General features: G+C 38.9%; 1 protein-coding gene across 2 annotated transcripts; it reads right to left on the reverse strand.

Moving 5' to 3' along the window:
- Positions 1-13,509: 13,509 nt before the first annotated feature.
- MFSD6L (major facilitator superfamily domain containing 6 like) lies at positions 13,510-19,469 on the reverse strand. Of its 2 annotated transcripts, none has more exons than XM_063292588.1 (2): positions 19,379-19,469; positions 13,510-15,645 (listed from the first exon to the last, which is right to left on the reverse strand). In XM_063292588.1, exons 1-2 carry the CDS (start codon positions 19,450-19,452, stop codon positions 13,677-13,679), a joined length of 2,043 nt encoding a protein of 680 aa, XP_063148658.1. In that variant the 5' UTR covers positions 19,453-19,469; the 3' UTR covers positions 13,510-13,676. The 2 variants fall into 2 exon arrangements, with proteins under 2 accessions (XP_063148658.1, XP_063148659.1); XM_063292589.1 differs by having other exon boundaries at positions 19,295-19,383.
- Between the last annotated feature and the right edge of the window lie 325 nt (positions 19,470-19,794).

A 19,794-nucleotide genomic window follows, 5' to 3' on the forward strand; every position in this document is an offset into this window, starting at 1 on the left:
AACCTCTCTTCAAACCTGCACCTTTTCAGCAGTATAACTCTTCTTTGTCCATCTCAGATTCAACAGCCAACACTGCTCTTAATTAAAACCAATAACAAGTCTTCAACAACCAATATTATTTAGATTCATCTTAGCTTGCCAGCCATTACACTTCCACCATCAACATTTTCCTTCTTCTCTCTAAAGTTCCCTCCTGGTTTTTAAGACTGTATCTTTCTTAACTTCTCTTATCAACTACTAGAGCAAAGTGTTTGTTTGGGTGTCTGAGCTGCTTTTGTGCAACTGTGACAGCTTCTCAAAGAGGCATGGCTTTCTATAGCCTATCACAAACGGCATATGAGGTGAGTAAAGCAAACATGAGAATAAATGGAATGCTTAACAAAAGGTTCAGTGCTTAGCAAGGAGTACAGCAAGGAAATGTAGGGTTGTTTAATGCATTTATGTTTAAATGCATAAGAAATGCTTGTGGCAATGTTAGAGGTGTGTTAGTTGGAGATGTAAATTGTGCGTACTTTTGTATGTGGACAGTGCTGTGGTGTTTGCTGAGAATCCAAATGATTTGCAATTGATGTTAGATAGTTTATATGATTGCAACAAGGAATATGGATTTGAAAAGTAATGTATCAAAGATCTAGGGAGGTTGCATTTCCAGGGAAAATGGAAGGAGTGGCTACAAGTGAAGCAGTAAAAAATTAGAGTACAGTACATGAGTTATCTTAATAGGTTGTTTACTAAAGACTGGGAGATAGATTTAGGCTGGTAGAGAGATAGTGGGTAGAATGTAGTCTGGTGAAAGGCATGATTGTTTCTTGAAAGAAATAAAAATGGTTGTATACAAGTGCATGCTTCTGCTTCCTTTATTATATGGAAGTGAATGTTGTGTTAGATTGTCAGGAGAAACATAAAAAGTTGGATGCAGCGAGAAAGAGTTACTCATGAAAGCTGTGTGATAAAGTAAGAAGTAGGCTCAGTAATGAATGGGGATAGATGAATGTGAATTGGATACAAAGGTGAAAGACCAGTATAAAAGTAGTATATTGAGAGGGTTGGCCATAGAGAGAATGAACCAGGATCACATTTCAAAACAAATATATGAAGAATGAATTGGTTGAGAGGGAGGGAAAAATGGTTGGGTGGAGTTAATACAATTCTCAGAAAGAAAGGATCCTGAAAAAAGACAGAAATTTAAAGAATGAAAGGCAATCATGAATCAGTACTTTAATAGAGTAGAAGGATAGTTAGCAGGGAAAGAAAACTATGCAGAGGTACGGAGAATTGTGTTTCTATAAATAAGAATTAATTACTCCCCACCTTTTCTCTTATCTCCCATCTTTAATTTCTTTTGCTCATTGCATCTTACTTTTTTCTGCATTTTGAGTAATACTGCTTACCTTGAAAGAAAGAAAATAGCATGATGGTACTTTTTTATACATGCAGATAAGTATATATTTACATTTTAAGTACTTGACTCAGAATAAAGGCCCAGTACAATCACTTGGAAAGTCTCAGTAGATGGCAGCACCTATCCTGTCTTTGTCTGGGCTTGAATTAAGCAAGATCCAGCCTGGTTAGTACTTAGATGGAGAGCTATTTGTGACTTCCTGGGCATCACTGGGAAGTCCACAAAAATCCCAAGAGGAAATAGCAAATTGCCAGGAAAATTGCAAGGAGAGGTCCATAAAGTTGAGATTGCATGGATATGTACAGGATTTAAGCTTAATTTATGGCCTTTACACCTAGGAATGAATCTGCTTAGTGTTTCAGCCTTAATAACGTAACACCTGCGACATAGACCTTTCAGGACAGCCTTTCTCAACCTTTTGACCCTGGAGGAACCCTTGAAACATTTTTCAGGCCTTGGGGAACCCCTGCTCATCCAGGCTCAAATATAGGCCAGAAGTTATAAAATTATTATATTCATTTCATGTGTAGGCTTGTTTATATGCATTAACAGTGTTCTTAAACTAAAGTGTTCTAAAACTAAAAATAAAGAATGAAACTTACCCCTTTAATGTGAAGTTGCCCGAATTTGAAATATATTTTTAAATACATTGCAATCTCCTAGGGAACCCCTGGTGACCTCTCATGGAACCCTAGGGTTCCATGGAACCCTGGTTGAGAAACCCTGGTTTAGAGAATCAGTAAGAAATTGCTCAGTGTTTGGGTCAAAAAGAATTCCAAGAAAGAAACAATCTCAGTGATGAAAAGTGTTTCGCCCCAGAGTAAACTGCAATTGGGAGCAGAAATGAATTGGAAGCCCAATACAAGATACAAATCCAGCTGTCTAAAGTGGGAGGCAATGCCATTGTCAGGCTAACCAAGATAGGGGATTTTTAAATGCTCAGCTTCTGTGTTCTGTCATGAAGCCTTTGAAATACCTTGCTTGTAGTTGGTCTCCTGAGAGTGGCTGAATCATTCATAGCTTAGTGCATATACACTACAAACAAATGGTACATGGCAGAGCATTATGCTAAGGTTGTACATGTTTAATTGTATCTGCAAGAGCTGCATGCCTGCTCTTCTTTCCAACCCAACAGTAGGACAATGCTCCAAAAACTGAATACAATCTCTGGATTAAGTATGCTTTGGAGGGAGAAGGCAGCAAAAGAAAGATCATATCCAGCTGGGAACTATGGAAGAAAACATTCCAGCTAAATGATCCCCAATACATCCTTATGGGAGTGGCACTAGGGCAGAGGCTCAAAATACCATTGACTTCTCCAGTCTAAGCACCTCTCCCTGATCCCTCTTGGTCACAAAGAGTTGGAAAGAAGTCCGGAAGTCATGCTTTGCATGCGTTCCCTATCTTGTAACTAAGACGGCATTGCACCTGTACTACATACATAAAATGAAGCAATGCTTCAAGCTACGAAAGTGACTCATTTCATTAAATGAAGTATTGCATAGAATTTTCAACATTGTCTCATCTTACATTTATACTGATAGCTCCTTTGTGGGTGAGAAAGAGAACAGTGCAGTATTTGAATAAGTAAATAGGTGAAGGATAAAAATATAACCCATTTTTCTGGAACAGAAGCCCCTGTGAACAGAAAGGGTATTTTTTCAGGAAATGTACAACTATCATACTTTTAGCCGCATAAGAGTTATGAGAACTAGGTGGGAGTTGCCTTACTAACCGCTCTCTCGCCATCAGTTAAAAAGTAGTAGGAATAACTTGCACCCAAGGAAAGCAGCTTAAAAGGACATTGAGTGGTGGGTTTTTCTTGAATATTGCAATTCCTAGTTGGACCCTGATTATAGTTTTGATCAACAACATGGTATTTCATTGAAAAATCCCATTTTTGATACTTTAAAATTCCTCATAATTACTATATGGATGATGATGGACGAGGAGGAGGAAGAGAAGGAGGAGAAGAAATAATATTGTCACTTTCACTGGTCCATAGAAAAAGAGAATGAGACCCATTTACTAAAAGGAGAACTGGGAAAAATACTTCTTATGCAGTAAAGAATATGTCAGGCCTTTGACTTCAGCAAAGGATCGTTACCTTGTCATGGTGCTGCAGCTTGAGCACCTCAATGATGCCATGAGCCAAACCGTGAAGGGCCACCCAAGACGGGAAGGTCATGACAGAGAGGTCAGACTAAATGCGATCCCTGGGGAAGGTAATGGCAACCCACCCCAGTATTCTTGCCGTGAAAACTAAATGGATCAGTACAACCAGAGATATGTTGGTATACCATCGGAAGATGAGACCCCCAGGTCGGAAGATGGTCAAAATGCTACTGGGGAGGAACAGAGGATGAGTTCAACTAGCCCCAGACATGATGACGCAGCTAGCTCAAAGCCGAAAGGACGGCTAGCGGCTGACGGTGCTGGTGGTGAACGGCGAATCCTATGTTCTAAGGATCAACACTCCATTGGAACCTGGAATGTAAGATCTATGAGCCAGGGCAAATTGGATGTGGTTATCGGTGAGATGTCAAGGTTAAAGATAGACATTTTGGGCATCAGTGAACTGAAATGGACTGGAATGGGCCACTTCACATCAAATGACCACCAGATCTACTACTGTGGACAAGAGGACCACAAAAGAAATCAAGTAGCCTTCATAATTAATAGTAAAGTGGCTAAAGCAGTGCTTGGATACAATCCAAAAAACGATAGAATGATCTCAATTCGAATTCAGGGCAAGCCATCTAACATCACAGTGATCCAAATATATTCCCCAACCACAGATGCTGAAGAAGCTGAAGTAGAGCAGTTCTATGAGGATCTGCAGCACCTACTGGACAACATGCCTAAAAGAGATGTTATTTTCATCACAGGAGACTGGAATGCTAAGGTGGGCAGTCAAATGACACCTGGAATTACAGGTAAGCATGGCCTGGGAGAACAAAACGAAGCAGGACATAGGCTGATAGAATTTTGCCAAGACAACTCACTCTGCATAACAAACACTCTCTTCCAACAACCTAAGAGACGGCTTTATACATGGACTTCACCAGATGGACAACACCAAAATCAGACTGACTACATCCTTTGCAGCCAAAGGTGGCGGACATCTATAGAGTCGGTAAAAACAAGACCTGGAGCTGACTGTAGTTCCGATCACAAACTTCTTATTGCACAATTTAGGATCAGACTAAAGAGATTGTAAAAAATCCGATTGTAAAAAATCAACTTATATCCCCATACCAAAAAAGGGGAACACTAAAGAATGTTCAAACTATCGAACAGTGGCACTCATCTCACATGCCAGTAAGGTAATGCTCAAGATCCTGCAAGGTAGACTTCAGCAATTCATGGAGCGAGAATTGCCAGATGTACAAGCTGGGTTTAGAAAAGGCAGAGGAACTAGGGACCAAATTGCCAATATCCACTGGATAATGGAAAAAGCCAGGGAGTTTCAGAAAAACATCTATTTCTGTTTTATTGATTATTCTAAAGCCTTTGACTGTGTGGACCATAACAAATTGTGGCAAGTTCTTAGTGGTATGGGGATACCAAGTCATCTTGTCTGCCTCCTGAAGAATCCGTATAACGACCAAGTAGCAACAGTAAGAACAGACCACAGAACAACGGACTGGTTTAAGATTGGGAAAGGAGTACGGCAGGGCTGTATACTCTCACCCTACCTATTCAACTTGTACGCAGAACACATCATGCGACATGCTGGGCTTGAGGAATCCAAGGCTGGAGTTAAAATTGCTGGAAGAAACATTAACAATCTCAGATATGCAGATGATACCACTTTGATTGCTGAAAGCAAAGAGGAACTGAGGAGCCTTATGATGAAGGTGAAAGAAGAAAGTGCAAAAGCTGGTTTGCAGCTAAACCTCAGAAAAACCAAGATTATGGCAACCGGCTTGATTGATAACTGGCAAATAGAGGGAGAAAATGTAGAAGCAGTGAAAGACTTTGTATTTCTGGGTGCGAAGATTACTGCGGATGCTGACTGCAGTCAGGAAATCAGAAGATGCTTAATTCTTTGGAGAAGAGCAATGACAAATCTCGATAAAATAGTTAAGAGCAGAGACATCACACTGACAACAAAGGTCCGCATAGTTAAAGCAATGGTGTTCCCAGTAGTAACATATGGCTGCGAGAGCTGGACCATAAGGAAGGCTGAGAGAAGGAAGATCGATGCTTTGGAACTGTGGTGTTGGAGGAAAATTCTGAGAGTGCCTTGCACTGCAAGAAGATCAAACCAGTCCATCCTCCAGGAAATAAAGCCAGACTGCTCACTTGAGGGAATGATATTAAAGGCAAAACTGAAATACTTTGGCCACATAATGAGAAGACAGGACACCCTGGAGAAGATGCTGATGCTAGGGAGAGTGGAGGGCAAAAGGAAGAGGGGCTGACCAAGGGCAAGGTGGATGGATGATATTCTAGAGGTGGCGGATTCGTCCCTGGGGGAGCTGGGGGTGTTGACGACCGACAGGAAGCTCTGGCGTGGGCTGGTCCATGAAGTCACAAAGAGTCGGAAGCAACTAAACGAATAAACAACAACAGGCCTTTGACATATACTCCATCACAAAGTCACCCCCAAGTTTCTTCTCAGCAAATTTCTTTTGCTGAGTATAGCAAATCTTTTGGAAAAACTCAGAATGATTCATGTATGTTCAGAACGAATTATGAGAAACCTCTCTCCCAAACTCTTTTGGTTAATACATTTCTCTTGAGACCCCTGGTACCTGGCAAACTGAAATCTTAAGCAAATCATAGAGTATTTGATTCCTTTAAGAGATCCTACCCAGTGAATTTATTTGAAAGGCTTGTTCGTATTTAGGTTCACTAATAATGAAAGAAGTAAATGCTCATAGATAGGTTTCAGAAGGCAACTCTTAGGGTTACAAAGTTTGTATCTGAAGGAGAAGCAATGAATCCATTACATTAATTATGATAGCCTAATTTAACAGTCAAAGTTCCGCTGTTATTCAAATTTAATATCTGCCTTATATTCAGATAATAGGCAGGTGGGGTTTTGTGTGTGTGTGTGAGCGCATGTGCGTACCTTTGAGTCAGTGTTGACTCCTGGCAACTGCCTGGACAAGTTATTCAGTTTTCTTGGGAAGATTTCAGAAGTGGTTTGCCATTGCCTCCTTCCTAGGGCTGAGAGAGAGTGACTGGCCCAAGGTCAGCCAGCTGGCTTTGTGTCTAAGGCAGGACTAGAACTCACGGTCTCCCACTTTCTAGCCTGGTGCCTCTCATTGATGTACAAGATAGAATACAGTCACAAGATTGGAATCAATGCAAACTAATACCTCTCCCTTTAGGTGGAAAAAAGTAAATGGATTTATAGCAAAGTCAGACATAACATATACTGTATAATGGTAAGCATCATTGGATATACATTTCTAATGGGCTTTTTATACAAAGAAAATCTCCAGTTTAGGTTACTGGATCTTGTGAGATTTGTCTGCAAATTACACAAAAATGCTTTCAAATGACGTTTATTTGGCCGTGTACGTCTCATTATCTGTTCCTGGCAAGCATTGCTGAACTTCTCTGTTATTGGCATGAGTGGCAAAATTATGGCACATTATGAGATTGCTTTGTTTTACACAAAAATTGATGCAATTATGCAATTATGCAGAATCAGGATAGAATGCCAAGGTTTTCTTGGAAAGTTGCCTCTCTCTTGGACCAGTACGTTGCCTAAACAAGATGCTTCACACTACTGAGGTGATACAATTTGCTGAGGTGGTGATGTGATTCTGCAAGAAAAGGTGCTTTGCATCACCTCAAGTCTTCATCCAGCAGTTCTAATGGCCAGGAGAAACCTCTTTGCATGCACAGAAGTGTCTAACCTGGAATACAAAGAGGCACAGATGTTTCACCAGCTAGAACTGCTGAAGATCCTGAAGCAACATAAAGGAAATCCACACAGGTGGGGTATTGTTCTTTGCAAAGCATGTTCAAAGGGGTGTTTCATATGACACTTATTAGAGGGGATGTATTTAACTGATATGGATTGTTGTAATTTTATATGAATTTTGCTAAAACCTAGGGTTGCAAATAAATGTACATACATATGAAACTTCATCAAAGTGAAACACTCTTTCAAAGTTTGCATTGTGAACACCTCACCTGTGCAGTGCATGTGTAATGCTTTAAATAATTTTCAAAAAAGAAAGAGAAGGGAAGCATTATTGTTTTAATTATCAATCTGCATCATGTAATACTGCTGATTTAACTGATTTTAATCATACTGCTCTTTATTACTATTCCGTCAGTATAAACATCTTTCCATTTGCCTGCATTATAGGAGGAAATAACATTTTTTAAAGTTCTGAATGTTTTGTTATAATGCATAGTTTTCTCCAGTGATTGGATTCAGCCCCAGTATCCAAGTTTTGGTGATGCCCAGGAATGCTTTTATACAACTACTGTAAGACTAGTATGATAATTATCCTCATTTTTAGAGATTCTGGTCCGACTATGGAGACACATGCCTTAGGCAATACATTTAAATCACCATTGTGCTTTACATGGAAATGCCTTGTTAAACCTTTAACTCATAACCATAGCTGCTTATGAGATGTGACTTTGATATCTACTGGAGCGGTTATAACAACTGATTTCTACACACGATCTAAAGAGCTGTTTATGAACTACAAGCCCTTTTTATAACATGGCACCAGATTTTTTGAACAACTGCAATCTCCATATGAGTTTGTTTCTGTTTTAAGACCTTTGGAAAAGCTTGCTTCTCTGTCCTCTCATCACATTTGGTAGGAATGTGAGAGAGGGGCATTTCAATGGCTGTTCCCAGGTTCTACTAGCAGTCCCCTGGTTAAGAACAAGTTCCGTTCCCAAGGTCTATCCTTAAGTCAAATTTGTATGTAACTGGAACAGGTTATTTAGTCAAATGTTTGTCTTCGTAGGTAGTATTTATTTCATCTTTGCATGCATATAAAACACTTACACACTTCAGAAACTTAAGAAACATTTTCAAATATACAACATCTTAAACATAACACAGTATATAATAATAGTTATAATAATATAGTAATACAAGAAACAGTTCTTAAAACAGTTTAGATAGAGAAAAAAATCATGATTAAAGGTTAACAGTTCATGGCTACTGTTCAAGATGATGGACCTGGTGCTGGAGAGTCAGGGTTTGATTCTGGTGGAGGAAGAGGTTACTACAGCAGTTAATTTCTTGAAGTAGGCATCAAAGGAGGTTTGTACACAGATTTTCTTTTTCTCATCATAAATAGCAGCTGAGGCCCTCAGTAACTGTGCGGTAAACTTTGGTGAACCTCTCTGTATTAGGATCTTGCTTCTTTGTCATCCCTGCTTCAGTGAGATGAAAGGCTTCAGCTAAGTCTTTTGTCACACACTTTTTCAGTTCTGGAATTGTAGGTCCCAGTCTTCTTCCTCAAATGCTACCATCTGCTGATCTAGTTCCATTAGGTCTTCATTGCTCAGTTCTTCAGCATGGGAGTCGAGTAACTGTGTGACATCATTTTCACAATTACAATTACCAGGATCAACCATAGCATGCCTGGCCTCTACGATGTTGTCAGCTGTAAACTCCTGAGAAGCACGCGCAAATTGGGGACAAAATTTCTTCCATTCTCTTTTCATATTTGACTGCTTCACTTCATCCCAAGAATCAGCAATATGTCTAATAGCATTGTAGATGTCATAATTCCTCCAGAAGTCCCTTAAGCTCATCACATCATCTTAGGTAGCCCTGACTGCTTGTGAGGAGGTGTGCCATAAATAATAGGCCTTAAAGGAGGCTATGACTCCCTGATCCATTGCCTGAATTAGCTATGTGCTGTTGGGGGGTAAAAATACCATCTTTATATTGGGGTGAAGGTCATCTGAAGTGCCTGGATGTCTGGGTGTGTTGTCAAGTACAAGGAGAATCTGGAACAGAATTTGCTTGACCAAGCAATAATGTAGAACAGCAGGGACAAAATGGCTCAGGAACTAATCTTGAAAAATGGCACTTGTAACCCAAGCCTTTGCACTTGCCATCCAAATAACAGGAAGAGATGCTTTAGTGATATGGTGACGTGCCCTTGGATTTAGGGAGCGATAAATAAGCAAAGGCTTGAGCTGGAAATCCCCTGATGCATTACCCCCAAGCGGTAACATTAGCCTATCCTTTGCCGCCTTATGCCCTGGTGCACTTTTTTCTATTTTGAAATATAGCCTGTTTCAGGCATTTTTTCCCCCAAATAAGCCAGTCTCATCTACATTAAATATATGTTGTGGCAAATAACCTCCCTCCTCGATAATTGTCTTAAACATGTCAGGAAAATCACATGCAGCACTTACATCAACACTTGCTGCTTTACCTTGCACTTTAATGTTACATAACTTTGCCCTAGCTTTGAAACAATTGAACCAACCCCTATTCACAACAAATCCTTTGTCAAAATCACCCTTGGTTGCTGCATGTGCAGCTTTTAAGTCAGTTTTCTTGCAATAAAGCAAGGCTAATAGGCATATACACTGATTTTGATCCTTTAACCAAATTATCAATGGCCTTTCCATTTCAATCATTAAACCGCTGCGTTGCTGAGTAATAACTGTGGCTGTCATAAGGGCAGGGCCTTTCACATGTTCCATTATTCCTATTTTAACCTTTAAAATACTTCTGTTGACCTACTGCAGCCCAACGCTTTTCCAATCTGCAATGGCATTTCGCCTCATCCTGAATGCTTGATTACTTAAACTTTAGTTTCAGTGGTGATCGTTTTTTTCTTTGATGCATCACCAGCACTTGCATCACACTTTCGCTTCAGAGGCATGGTAAATTATCAGGGAAAAATGGGAAGGTGCGGCGACTCAAAACACAGGCCGGTGCTCTTGTTTGAAAATGAGGCGAGGAATCGCTCAAGCCACACAAAGCTTTCAGGAAGTGCTGAAAATTGTTTATATTAAATACTAGCAATCATTACTCACCTAATGTCAGTTTGGCCAAATCCACAACATTCCTTTAGAACTTGTATGTATGACAATCAGTTTATCCCTGTAATTTAAGAATTAACTCCTTTGATTTAGCAAGAATTCAGGCTGTAATGACTGAAGATAGTTTTTTTAAAAAATATCTTGCACAAATGGCATATTCCAACAAAGTATTCAACCCATCCCATGTCTAAAGTTATTCTATGATTACTCATTAAATACGTGAATCATCCTATATTTAAAACCAGTTCCTGAGTTTTATTTTTTGTATTGTACAGTATTATAATCAAGAAAAAACAACTTTAGTACAGTTATGCCAGAGAAGGATATTACTATGCATACTGTATATAGACAACTTGGCAGCTGCTCCATTGTTCTATAGGTGTAGTCAGGAAGAGCAAAAGTTATCTTCAAATATGAAGTCTCGAATCCTTAAAACAGATTTTTCTCTTGGATCAACCTATGCTATTGGCTACATATGCTTGCTGTCTCCCATTTGTTTAAAATTTACATACTAAAACAAAATAAATTGTTTTGCTCAGAATTTTTCAAGGAAATTGTTGAAGTCTGTTCTCCATCTTATCAGCAGGCATTCGCCGAAATAAATCTGCTCCTCTCACAACATCCTTATGTCCCATAGCATACACTTCTATGTTTTTCTGTATTATTGAAGGGGTACTGCATAGTTCTGGATGGGGAACTGAAGTGCTGAACTCTGCAGCAAAATCAACACTTCCTTCCCCAGCACGAGCACTCAGACCTCCAATGATTGGAGTCATATAGAGTCCCAGCAGTATAATGTCATTCACACGTACTGTATATGGCATGGTGGTTCATATAAATACACTTCTGCTCCCTGATCATATTAACAAGTAATTTGGTAATTATGTAACAACTGGATAGGGATCCAATTATATTTCATGGCAAATAAATACTGTTACATGTTTTGGATTTGATTTTTAGGAAAGGCAGTATTAAAATAATCATTGACTAAAATAAATCTCCAAAACAACTCTGGCAGTAGAATAAATCCATTGTACAATTTTACTATTTACAAAGACTGTGCATTACAAAATAAATCTGAATGAGGGATAGCTCTTACGCAGGCAATCTGGAATGTGATTTACTTCTTACTGATAAGTATACATGGTACCTCCCCCAAAAATTATTCTATTATTCTCTGCCAAACTGAAAACATAATACTGTACAGCAAATTGACACTTTTTTTTTCATTTTGGTCTCAGTAATTGCTTTTTTTATGTAAGTGACCAGAAAGTGTATTCCTTGACCTTTACTGGATATGGGAAACTATTATTTTATAAACAGGATGCAGTTAATAAGATTTTCTTAGCTAAGCAATTTTTATGTGCACCATGCATACAAAAATTTATTTAAAATTACTTGATAAAACTTACATACTGCATTGGGTGATTTACAATTTGAAGTCATGACAAGTGCCTTATTGTCCAAAAAACAGTTGAGGATGGGAAAGACATATGCCCGTAGGTTAAATTAATTCCCCCTCGCAAAATCAATTGGGCGTATACATTTTTGTGTTCATGGTTAATGGCAACTCCAGAATGGTTTTTTGGATGTGAAGCTGGGCAGGAAGCAGACCTTTTCACCCACGATCCCTAATCCAAATATTATTTTTCTTCCTCCATGTGTGGTTTTTGTAAGTTATGACATGGCGAAATCCATAAACGGAACTCCTATATTAATTTCTTGTCTTCCATGTTACATTCCTGTTCTAAATACATAAGAATTTAAATAAAACAATAAAAAATACTTGTAAAATAGCTCAAGAAACTTCCATTCCCAAGATGGATTTTTATTTTGTTGTTGTAATTAGAAGCCACACTTCCTCCAATGAAAAGGCAACTTGTTAGCAGCAACAGTATTTATTGGAAAAATAAAGAGAGCTGGTATTTACTATTAACTGCAGAATGGGAGCAGAACTTGTAAAGATTGCATGTGAATTTATCTCTACTCTGAAATCAATTGCTTTCTTCCCATGATTCTTACAACATTCTTCTGAAACTTTATTCCATTCTTCAGTAATTGTACACACAAAGGCAATTACTATAATAGTGCATTTTTAAGTAAACAGCCTGTTGGGAATCAAGTCCTTTACTGTGTGTTTGTAGCCCTCAGAGCAGTTTTGTTATTGCCTCCTTGATCTGAACAAGGAAATCTGTTAAACCAGATTGTATTATAGCTGAGTATTTAGGCAAAACATCTGATACTTTAAAAAGTGCTATTTTATCCTAGAACACACACACACACACACACACACACACACCTCCCCCCCCAAATCTGTTACATATATCCTGAAGATTTATAGAAATATGAGAATTTTGTAAATATTAATGCAAGATAGAATGTAATAGCCATGTGTAAACTGCTTATGTGACCATATTTTATAGAGGAGAGTCTTCTATTTGAAGGCCAAGTGTGGTTTAAAGAACGATAAAAAGGGAAAGCAGGGGTTAAAATCAGCAGCAGACTTCTTCTTCAGGGTGAGATATATTTCTATTTAAATTATCTCTAGATTTGCAATGTATATATATAAACTAGCACATGCAAATGCTATGCAAGTCTGTCTTCCTTTTTGGAGAGGAATAAGTGACCACCCTAATCTAGAACCCCTAATCTATAGTTCATGAGGGTTTTATGGTCACATTTCAGCTATTGGGGGAAAAAATTAAAATGTTTTTAGTGTATGAACATTTCAAACATTTGATCAGATGTATCTTGTAGATTTAAGAAAAATACTGTCCTAAAGAATTAGATGATTTGCCAGAATTTCAGCTCAGTTTTCAAAAATACTGAAATATCTGTAATGACCTTTAATTTAATAAAAAAGCAAGCAGAATATTCTTTTTCATAGTAACTATTATCTAACTGTGATTAAAAGTAATAGAAGCATTTTTAAACTTCCAAGAATTGTTTTTTTAAAAATGATTCAACAGCCTCTGTAAAGACAATTCTCAGTGTAAAAAACTGACAGTATTTCTGTTGAAAGCCCCCTTTCCCTAATTTTGAAAATGAACATTTTAGAAAAGCAAAATTGCTATAAATATTTACAATAAATTAATCTTAAGAAAATAAAATCTTTATAAAATCTTTATAATTTCCTGAGCAAATATGTACATCATAAAACCCAACTGCCAGTAGAATGCATTCTTACAGATCCCATGTGGATTATTTTAAAAAACTTCACCCTAATTCTCTGAAGTCTACTTTCTGATGAAGTGACTGATGAAATCCAGTATTATTACCAATTTCTAGTAAAGTTGTCATCTTTCATAGCTTTTACAAGCCAGTCCCTTTCTTTATCATCATCATAATCAGAATCACTCATATCACTAGAATCTGCAGCTAGGAGACGGGAATAATTAATCCTTTTCTGTCGTGGTAATTTGGATTGGACAATCAAGAATAAAACTAGCCATAGTATTAAGGTAATGGAACATGCTCTGTAGAGCATTGCTAAACCAAAGCTGTTCACAACAAACCCTCCTGCAAAGCTGCCTAGACTGGCTCCACAACCACAAGAGAGGCCTTGAAGGACCAAGTGCAGAGACCTTTCTGTGCCAGGAGTGGCAATGTCGTCTGCCAGCATGTTCACTGCCCACCACAGAGCGCCATTGCTGAAGGCACAGAGGATCTGGATTGGCAGCACAGCCCAGGTATTCCAGAGGAAAGAATAGTAGAGCAGCTGTGCTGCCAGACAACTTAATCCCAAGGCAACTATACCACCACCCGAGATAGCCTTCAATAGTTTGCTTTTGAAGATGTAGAGCAGGATTTCAGCAATTAGTCCAATAGTCACTGAGAGGCCCATGTATAATTCATGACTGCCTTGATCTTGCATTTGCCAGAAAAGAAAATTCTGCACAGTTGACCCAATAGCTCCTGTGAGGAAGACGGTGACAGCAGACAAGATGGTTCGACCATCACTCCCAATGAGGTTCAAAGCTTTGACTGTTTTATTGAGATGTTCATTTTTTTTTGACACATAAATAGGAAAGAAGGCACTGACAAGTAATGTCAGTGTCATGAACAAGGCATAGCCATAAAAATGCACTGCAAAACGTGGAATATTAGTATTCAGAAAGCAATTCAGTTGATCCACAAATACTGCTGTGCTGCAGACACCCAGAGATGCACCTAAGTAACTCCAAATCCAAAGGTTCTCATATCTGTCAGCAGCATCAACAAAGTCAAGGTATTCATAGAGACTGTCATCAACCATCCACTCAAGCGGTGCAGCCAGCAGCTCCCAAAAGACGACAGCACCTAACACCATAAGGAAGACCTGATGCTCACTGTCCAAGAAGTCAGTACCATGAAGTAATTGAGAGCTTACATCTTGCGCTCTTTCCCTGCGTTCTGATAGATTTTTCAGTACAGAAGATATCTCTGAAACAGGTAATGGGGCTGTGTAAAATGTGAAGTTACTATTTCTTCTTGAGCCATTTTTGCCAGTATTTTCTTTGATAATCATGATGCCAGCTGGTACTTTCAAAGACCCATTCATAGTAGTTTTTTCCAGATTTTGCTCTGCTGCAACAATGTCTTCCCCAGAAATACCAGATGCCACACCAGAAGAAACATCTATGGGTTTCTGTGGACTTATATCAATATCATTGGCACCTTTGTTCATTATAGAAGGGATTTTTATACTTTTTATTTTGAATGAGGTATGCATTACTGTTGGTTTCCTAGTAGACTCCTGGTCCTTTGAGATCATTCCAAGTGATTCTGTAGACCACATTTTGTTATCAGGAAAAAGGTTACCACTCATTGCACTCAGATGGTTCACATTCATATCAGGCACTTGGGTTGTAGTGAACTGTTTAGCTGGACGCTGGCTCATATTGCAATATTTATAGATAACATCTTTGCTCACTGGTGGGATAGGTGTAAGTAGCAAACCTGCTCCAGCTGAGCAAAGTAATGATCCACTGATAAAGACTTTCCTTTTATTGTGGGTTTTTGCTACATAGGAACATAGTGGGGCCCAAAGAGAAGTGATTAAGTGTTTGAGTCCTATTATAATCCCCACTAGTGGAGCAGTCAGCCCAAGCTGTCGAAAATACAGAGTTAAAAATGGGATTGCACAAGCATTTCCTGCACCATAAAGAAAATGGAAAAGACTAGCAAGAGTTAGTGCTTTGTTCACATCCCACTGGTTATTTGTACTCATGGCTTCAGAAGCAGTCTCTGTTCCCACTTTTGCCCTGCAAATTAATAAAACAAAGACAGACTTATCAGTACTGCATAAAATAGGACAAAAATGTTGAAAGGAATTTTCTTAATTTGCTATTCCTGCAAATCAGTAATCAAACCAGTAGTGCAATTATAAATACAATAGCAACAACATCACAATTGGTTTGTCATGGAAAAACATTGCGTATTAGATATATTTTTTTTGGAATTCGTGAAAAGTAAAACTAAGTTCTGAATCAAGAAAATACTTTTTAATGTGTTGATTTACATTACCATAAATTACAATCCTACATACCCTTCCCAGGGGTCAGGCCCGTTTAACTTATTGATGCTTATTTCAGAGTACTGTAGACAAGCAGGATTATGCTGAAAGGTGTTCCTTACACCTTTTTAAAAGTAACATAAATGACATTCCTTTCTTACATAAGGAGTAGAATAAAAGTTGTTAACTAATTTTTAAAATCCAAAGGGATTTTTTCATACAGGATTGCAGCAAAATCCTTTTTGAAAAAACAACCAAAGATTTAAAGACCCAAAGCAGCACAGGTGAATGCATGTGTATGTGTGTGAGTGTATGTGTGTGAGCACGTGTGCATGTGTAATTTTAAAATATAGGATTATGATGCATAGAAGAGTGGCATCAATAATATTGTTAAATATTCATCAGTCATCAATAATATTGTTAAAATAACCATTCAGAATGTGAGCATTAAATGATATTCCAAAATTTTCAATCATAATACATGTGACCGTAAAGCAAAAAAAAAAAAAATTTTAGAGGCAAAATGTTACCATTTATGATGGAAAATATTATATAATTACAGCTAGAAGTTCTCAAAGATACTGTGATCCAGTGCAATTAATGAGAAACACTGCATTTGCTATATAATATAAATAAATGCATACCACAGAGTACTGAGCATATACACTAGAGCATTGCTGATAGACATATTTTTAAAGAACTTTAAGAATCAGGTTACTATATTTATCTATTTCATTAGATGAGATATATTTTAAAAGCTCTGACTGGAGAAAGAGACAAAAATAAAACACTTCTGACTAGCTTGCATTATCATGGAAATAAAAAACGGAATATGAAGATAAAAGCAATAATGGGAGATAACACTATTAAACATAAATTTCACATTTTTGACTGAGAACCTTTAGCATTAGTACAGATTCAGGATTCTGGAATCAAATCAAATATAAACAACACCAAGCTCCCATATTAGTCAGTAATAGGAAACTGAGTAAGAGTCAAACATATTAAAAATTACAGTTCTACAAAATATTTTGAAAGTAAATTTGCAACACAAAAAACAGTTAAGTTTGAAACAGTTGTTTTGCTTCCAAATTGGCTGTATTCACCATTTTGGAAAATTTTAGTATAAAACAGAGTGTTTCAAATTGAAAAGTAGTTTTTCCCAGCTCAAAACACTTCCAAATAGCCTGGTTCAATTGCATTTTGATTGTATTTTGAATTCGAAGGTACAAATCTGAAAGTTTTTACACTACTATTAAAAATGTCCTCCTTGCTGGGCACGTATGGGCCCAATGAAAACCTTAAGAATGAAGTATTTATGAGTCCCAGTGGGACGGGAAGACAAGGTGCCAGTTGGGACCTTATTCAGTAGGTCAGTGATAAAAAGTATAAGGTGCCTGTCAGCACTATGTGAGCAGAAATGAATCCAGGGTTTTGTAAAATTTCTTTTTTTTAACCATTGCTATTTACAGCATTATTCTGCATCAGATATAGTACCACTTTAATGCCCTAAGGCTTAGAAAATGTTGTAATAAAAATGCTAGAAATCCTGGGTGCGGGGGGATTCAGCTGTATTTTACTGCGCTGGAATCCTAAATTGCCAATTTTTCTTTTTATAGAATTTTGACCCAAATAGACAATAAATAAAATCAGAAACTCCTGTCCACACAGGATCACATGAATCAGAACAGCAGAATGGCATTATTTCATTTGTAGAAGAAAAACAACAGAATCCATTAACAAGTAACAAATATTGAACTGGTTTAAATAAGAAGGCTATCATGTAACTATAAAGAAAACATAATGAGAGCTGTAAGGTGCAACAAAACTACTCTTCCATAGTAGGAAAGAGCAGACAATATGAACAACTTTGCTTTCAGGAACTTTATATCTATATTTACATCTATAGGGAAGCTGTGCAACACTTAAATGTTACTAGGCACAACCTCCCTTTGCGGTCTCATTGTCAAACTTATTAGAAATCGTTCATATTTTGGGAGTTTCTCATCAAAGGTTCTTGAATAAACATAGTAATCATGGGATAAGAGAAGCTGTCTTTTTATGGAATTTGGATTTTTTTAAAGGGAGACTGAAAAGAATGCATTGAGATCTGGCCTAACAACAGTTAGCAGTCTTGAAGACACAATGTTACATGCTGATTAAATATAGTAAGCCTCCAAATACCAGTTATGGGATAACAATTGGGGGAGAAGGTCTGTTACTTAAAGAAAATGTTGGATTAACATATGATCTTACAAATGGAAGGACTAGAACTACCACAGCTGGGCTGCAAAAGTCCAGATGACCAGTGTTAGTGTTTTCTGTAGCTGCCATCTAGCAATCCTCTGGATTTTTGCAGTCCAGATATTGGATGGATGGACTTATTTCTTCAATGTTTATGTCCATCCACTTGCCAGGTAACTTTGGATGACTAACGAAGGTTAAAAACATCAAGCATAAAGGAAAATGGTAACATAATGAAGCATAATAAAACAAAACATACTGTACAAGAGCCAGACAGATAACTCATATAGTTGCAACCCTCATATACTATCCTAGATCAGGATGTGGGGGGGAACAACCAGGTCTTCTTAAAAGTTGGCCATATCAGCGCCAACCAAATTTCAGAGGGTGGGAGAGGCTGCTCCATAAGGCAGATGCTGTGGCAGAGAAGCCAGGCCTCCTGGGACACATAACATTTAATTGACAGGATCCAGAGGATGTCAACCCTGTTGGAACTTACAGAACAGGCAGAGATAACTGGAGGTTGAGATCCTGAGAACCAGAACCCAGTTGTAGCCCCAGTTGTGCCATAATATGTAAAAACCATAGCCTCCAGATTTTGCAAAGGCAGCATTAGTGTCTACATAAAATTTAACCTATGCCACTTTCAGTTAAAAAAAGAAGATATTTGAGAGAAGGATGTGTTAAAAAAAAAAAAAGGAGGGGGCATTTTGTAGAAAGCCTTGTGTATCAAATCACTGAAAATAGTCCCTGAAAATATAACAAGAATATATTCTAATGACAATAATGCATTCTACTCTCGATGGTTTGCCTCTCATCTTTCTACTTTCTACCAAATGGCTTTAAGTATCGGTGCGATAGGACGGTTGCCTGCCATAATAGTTCGTTCATTCTCTCCTGTTTCTCCAAATCGAGGCCGTGGGCTACCGACTGGTTACTGACTGGCCGCATTAGATGACGCCAATCCTGATCACTCCGGGGGCATGAGACCCTTGGCATGCCCGTGGGCGAGGGAGCCTCCTTGAAAGCGCTGTCCTCCGCCCCGTTCAGCGCCAGCCGCACCAGCAGCCTCGCCCCACACGGGCGACCCCTTCCCCACCCCCACGCGCCCCATTCCCCGTGCTCGCGCAGGCCTCCCCTCCTCAGCCCCGCACCTCGGAGACGTTGCCATGGCAACCCCTGCGGCCGCCCGCCTCTCCGGCACTGAACTCCAGCAGCCGCCACGGGGTCGCCCCTACCTGAAAGCAACGGGCAATTGGCTTCTTCCGCTACTCCACGCGGCCTGCAGTCTCGAGGCACGGCGACTGCGCATGCGCTAGCTTACCTGTCAGCGGCGTGGCCGAAGTGGAAGCGACTCCTCCCGCCTTACACCTGCTTCCACGGCGGGAGCGCTTCCTCATCCCTATTCGGAAGGGCAGGACAAACTGTTGCTAGGATACGAGGAATCTTTCTGGGAAGTACGAAAAGGTGCCCGGCCACGTTGTCTGGCTTCCTTCGCCGCTCAAGCGCCTCTCGACCTGCTTGCTTTACCGGAGACCCACTTTGCCTGCCTTCCTCCCGTCGCTTCTTCCTGCCCTTTGCAAAACCTTCCTTCCGATGCTTGCACAGTTGCTCTCTGGGTTTGAAATACGGTATACAAAGTAATCCTTTACGG

Source organism: Candoia aspera, chromosome 2, assembly GCF_035149785.1.
Source record: "Candoia aspera isolate rCanAsp1 chromosome 2, rCanAsp1.hap2, whole genome shotgun sequence".
NCBI lineage: Eukaryota > Metazoa > Chordata > Lepidosauria > Squamata > Boidae > Candoia > Candoia aspera.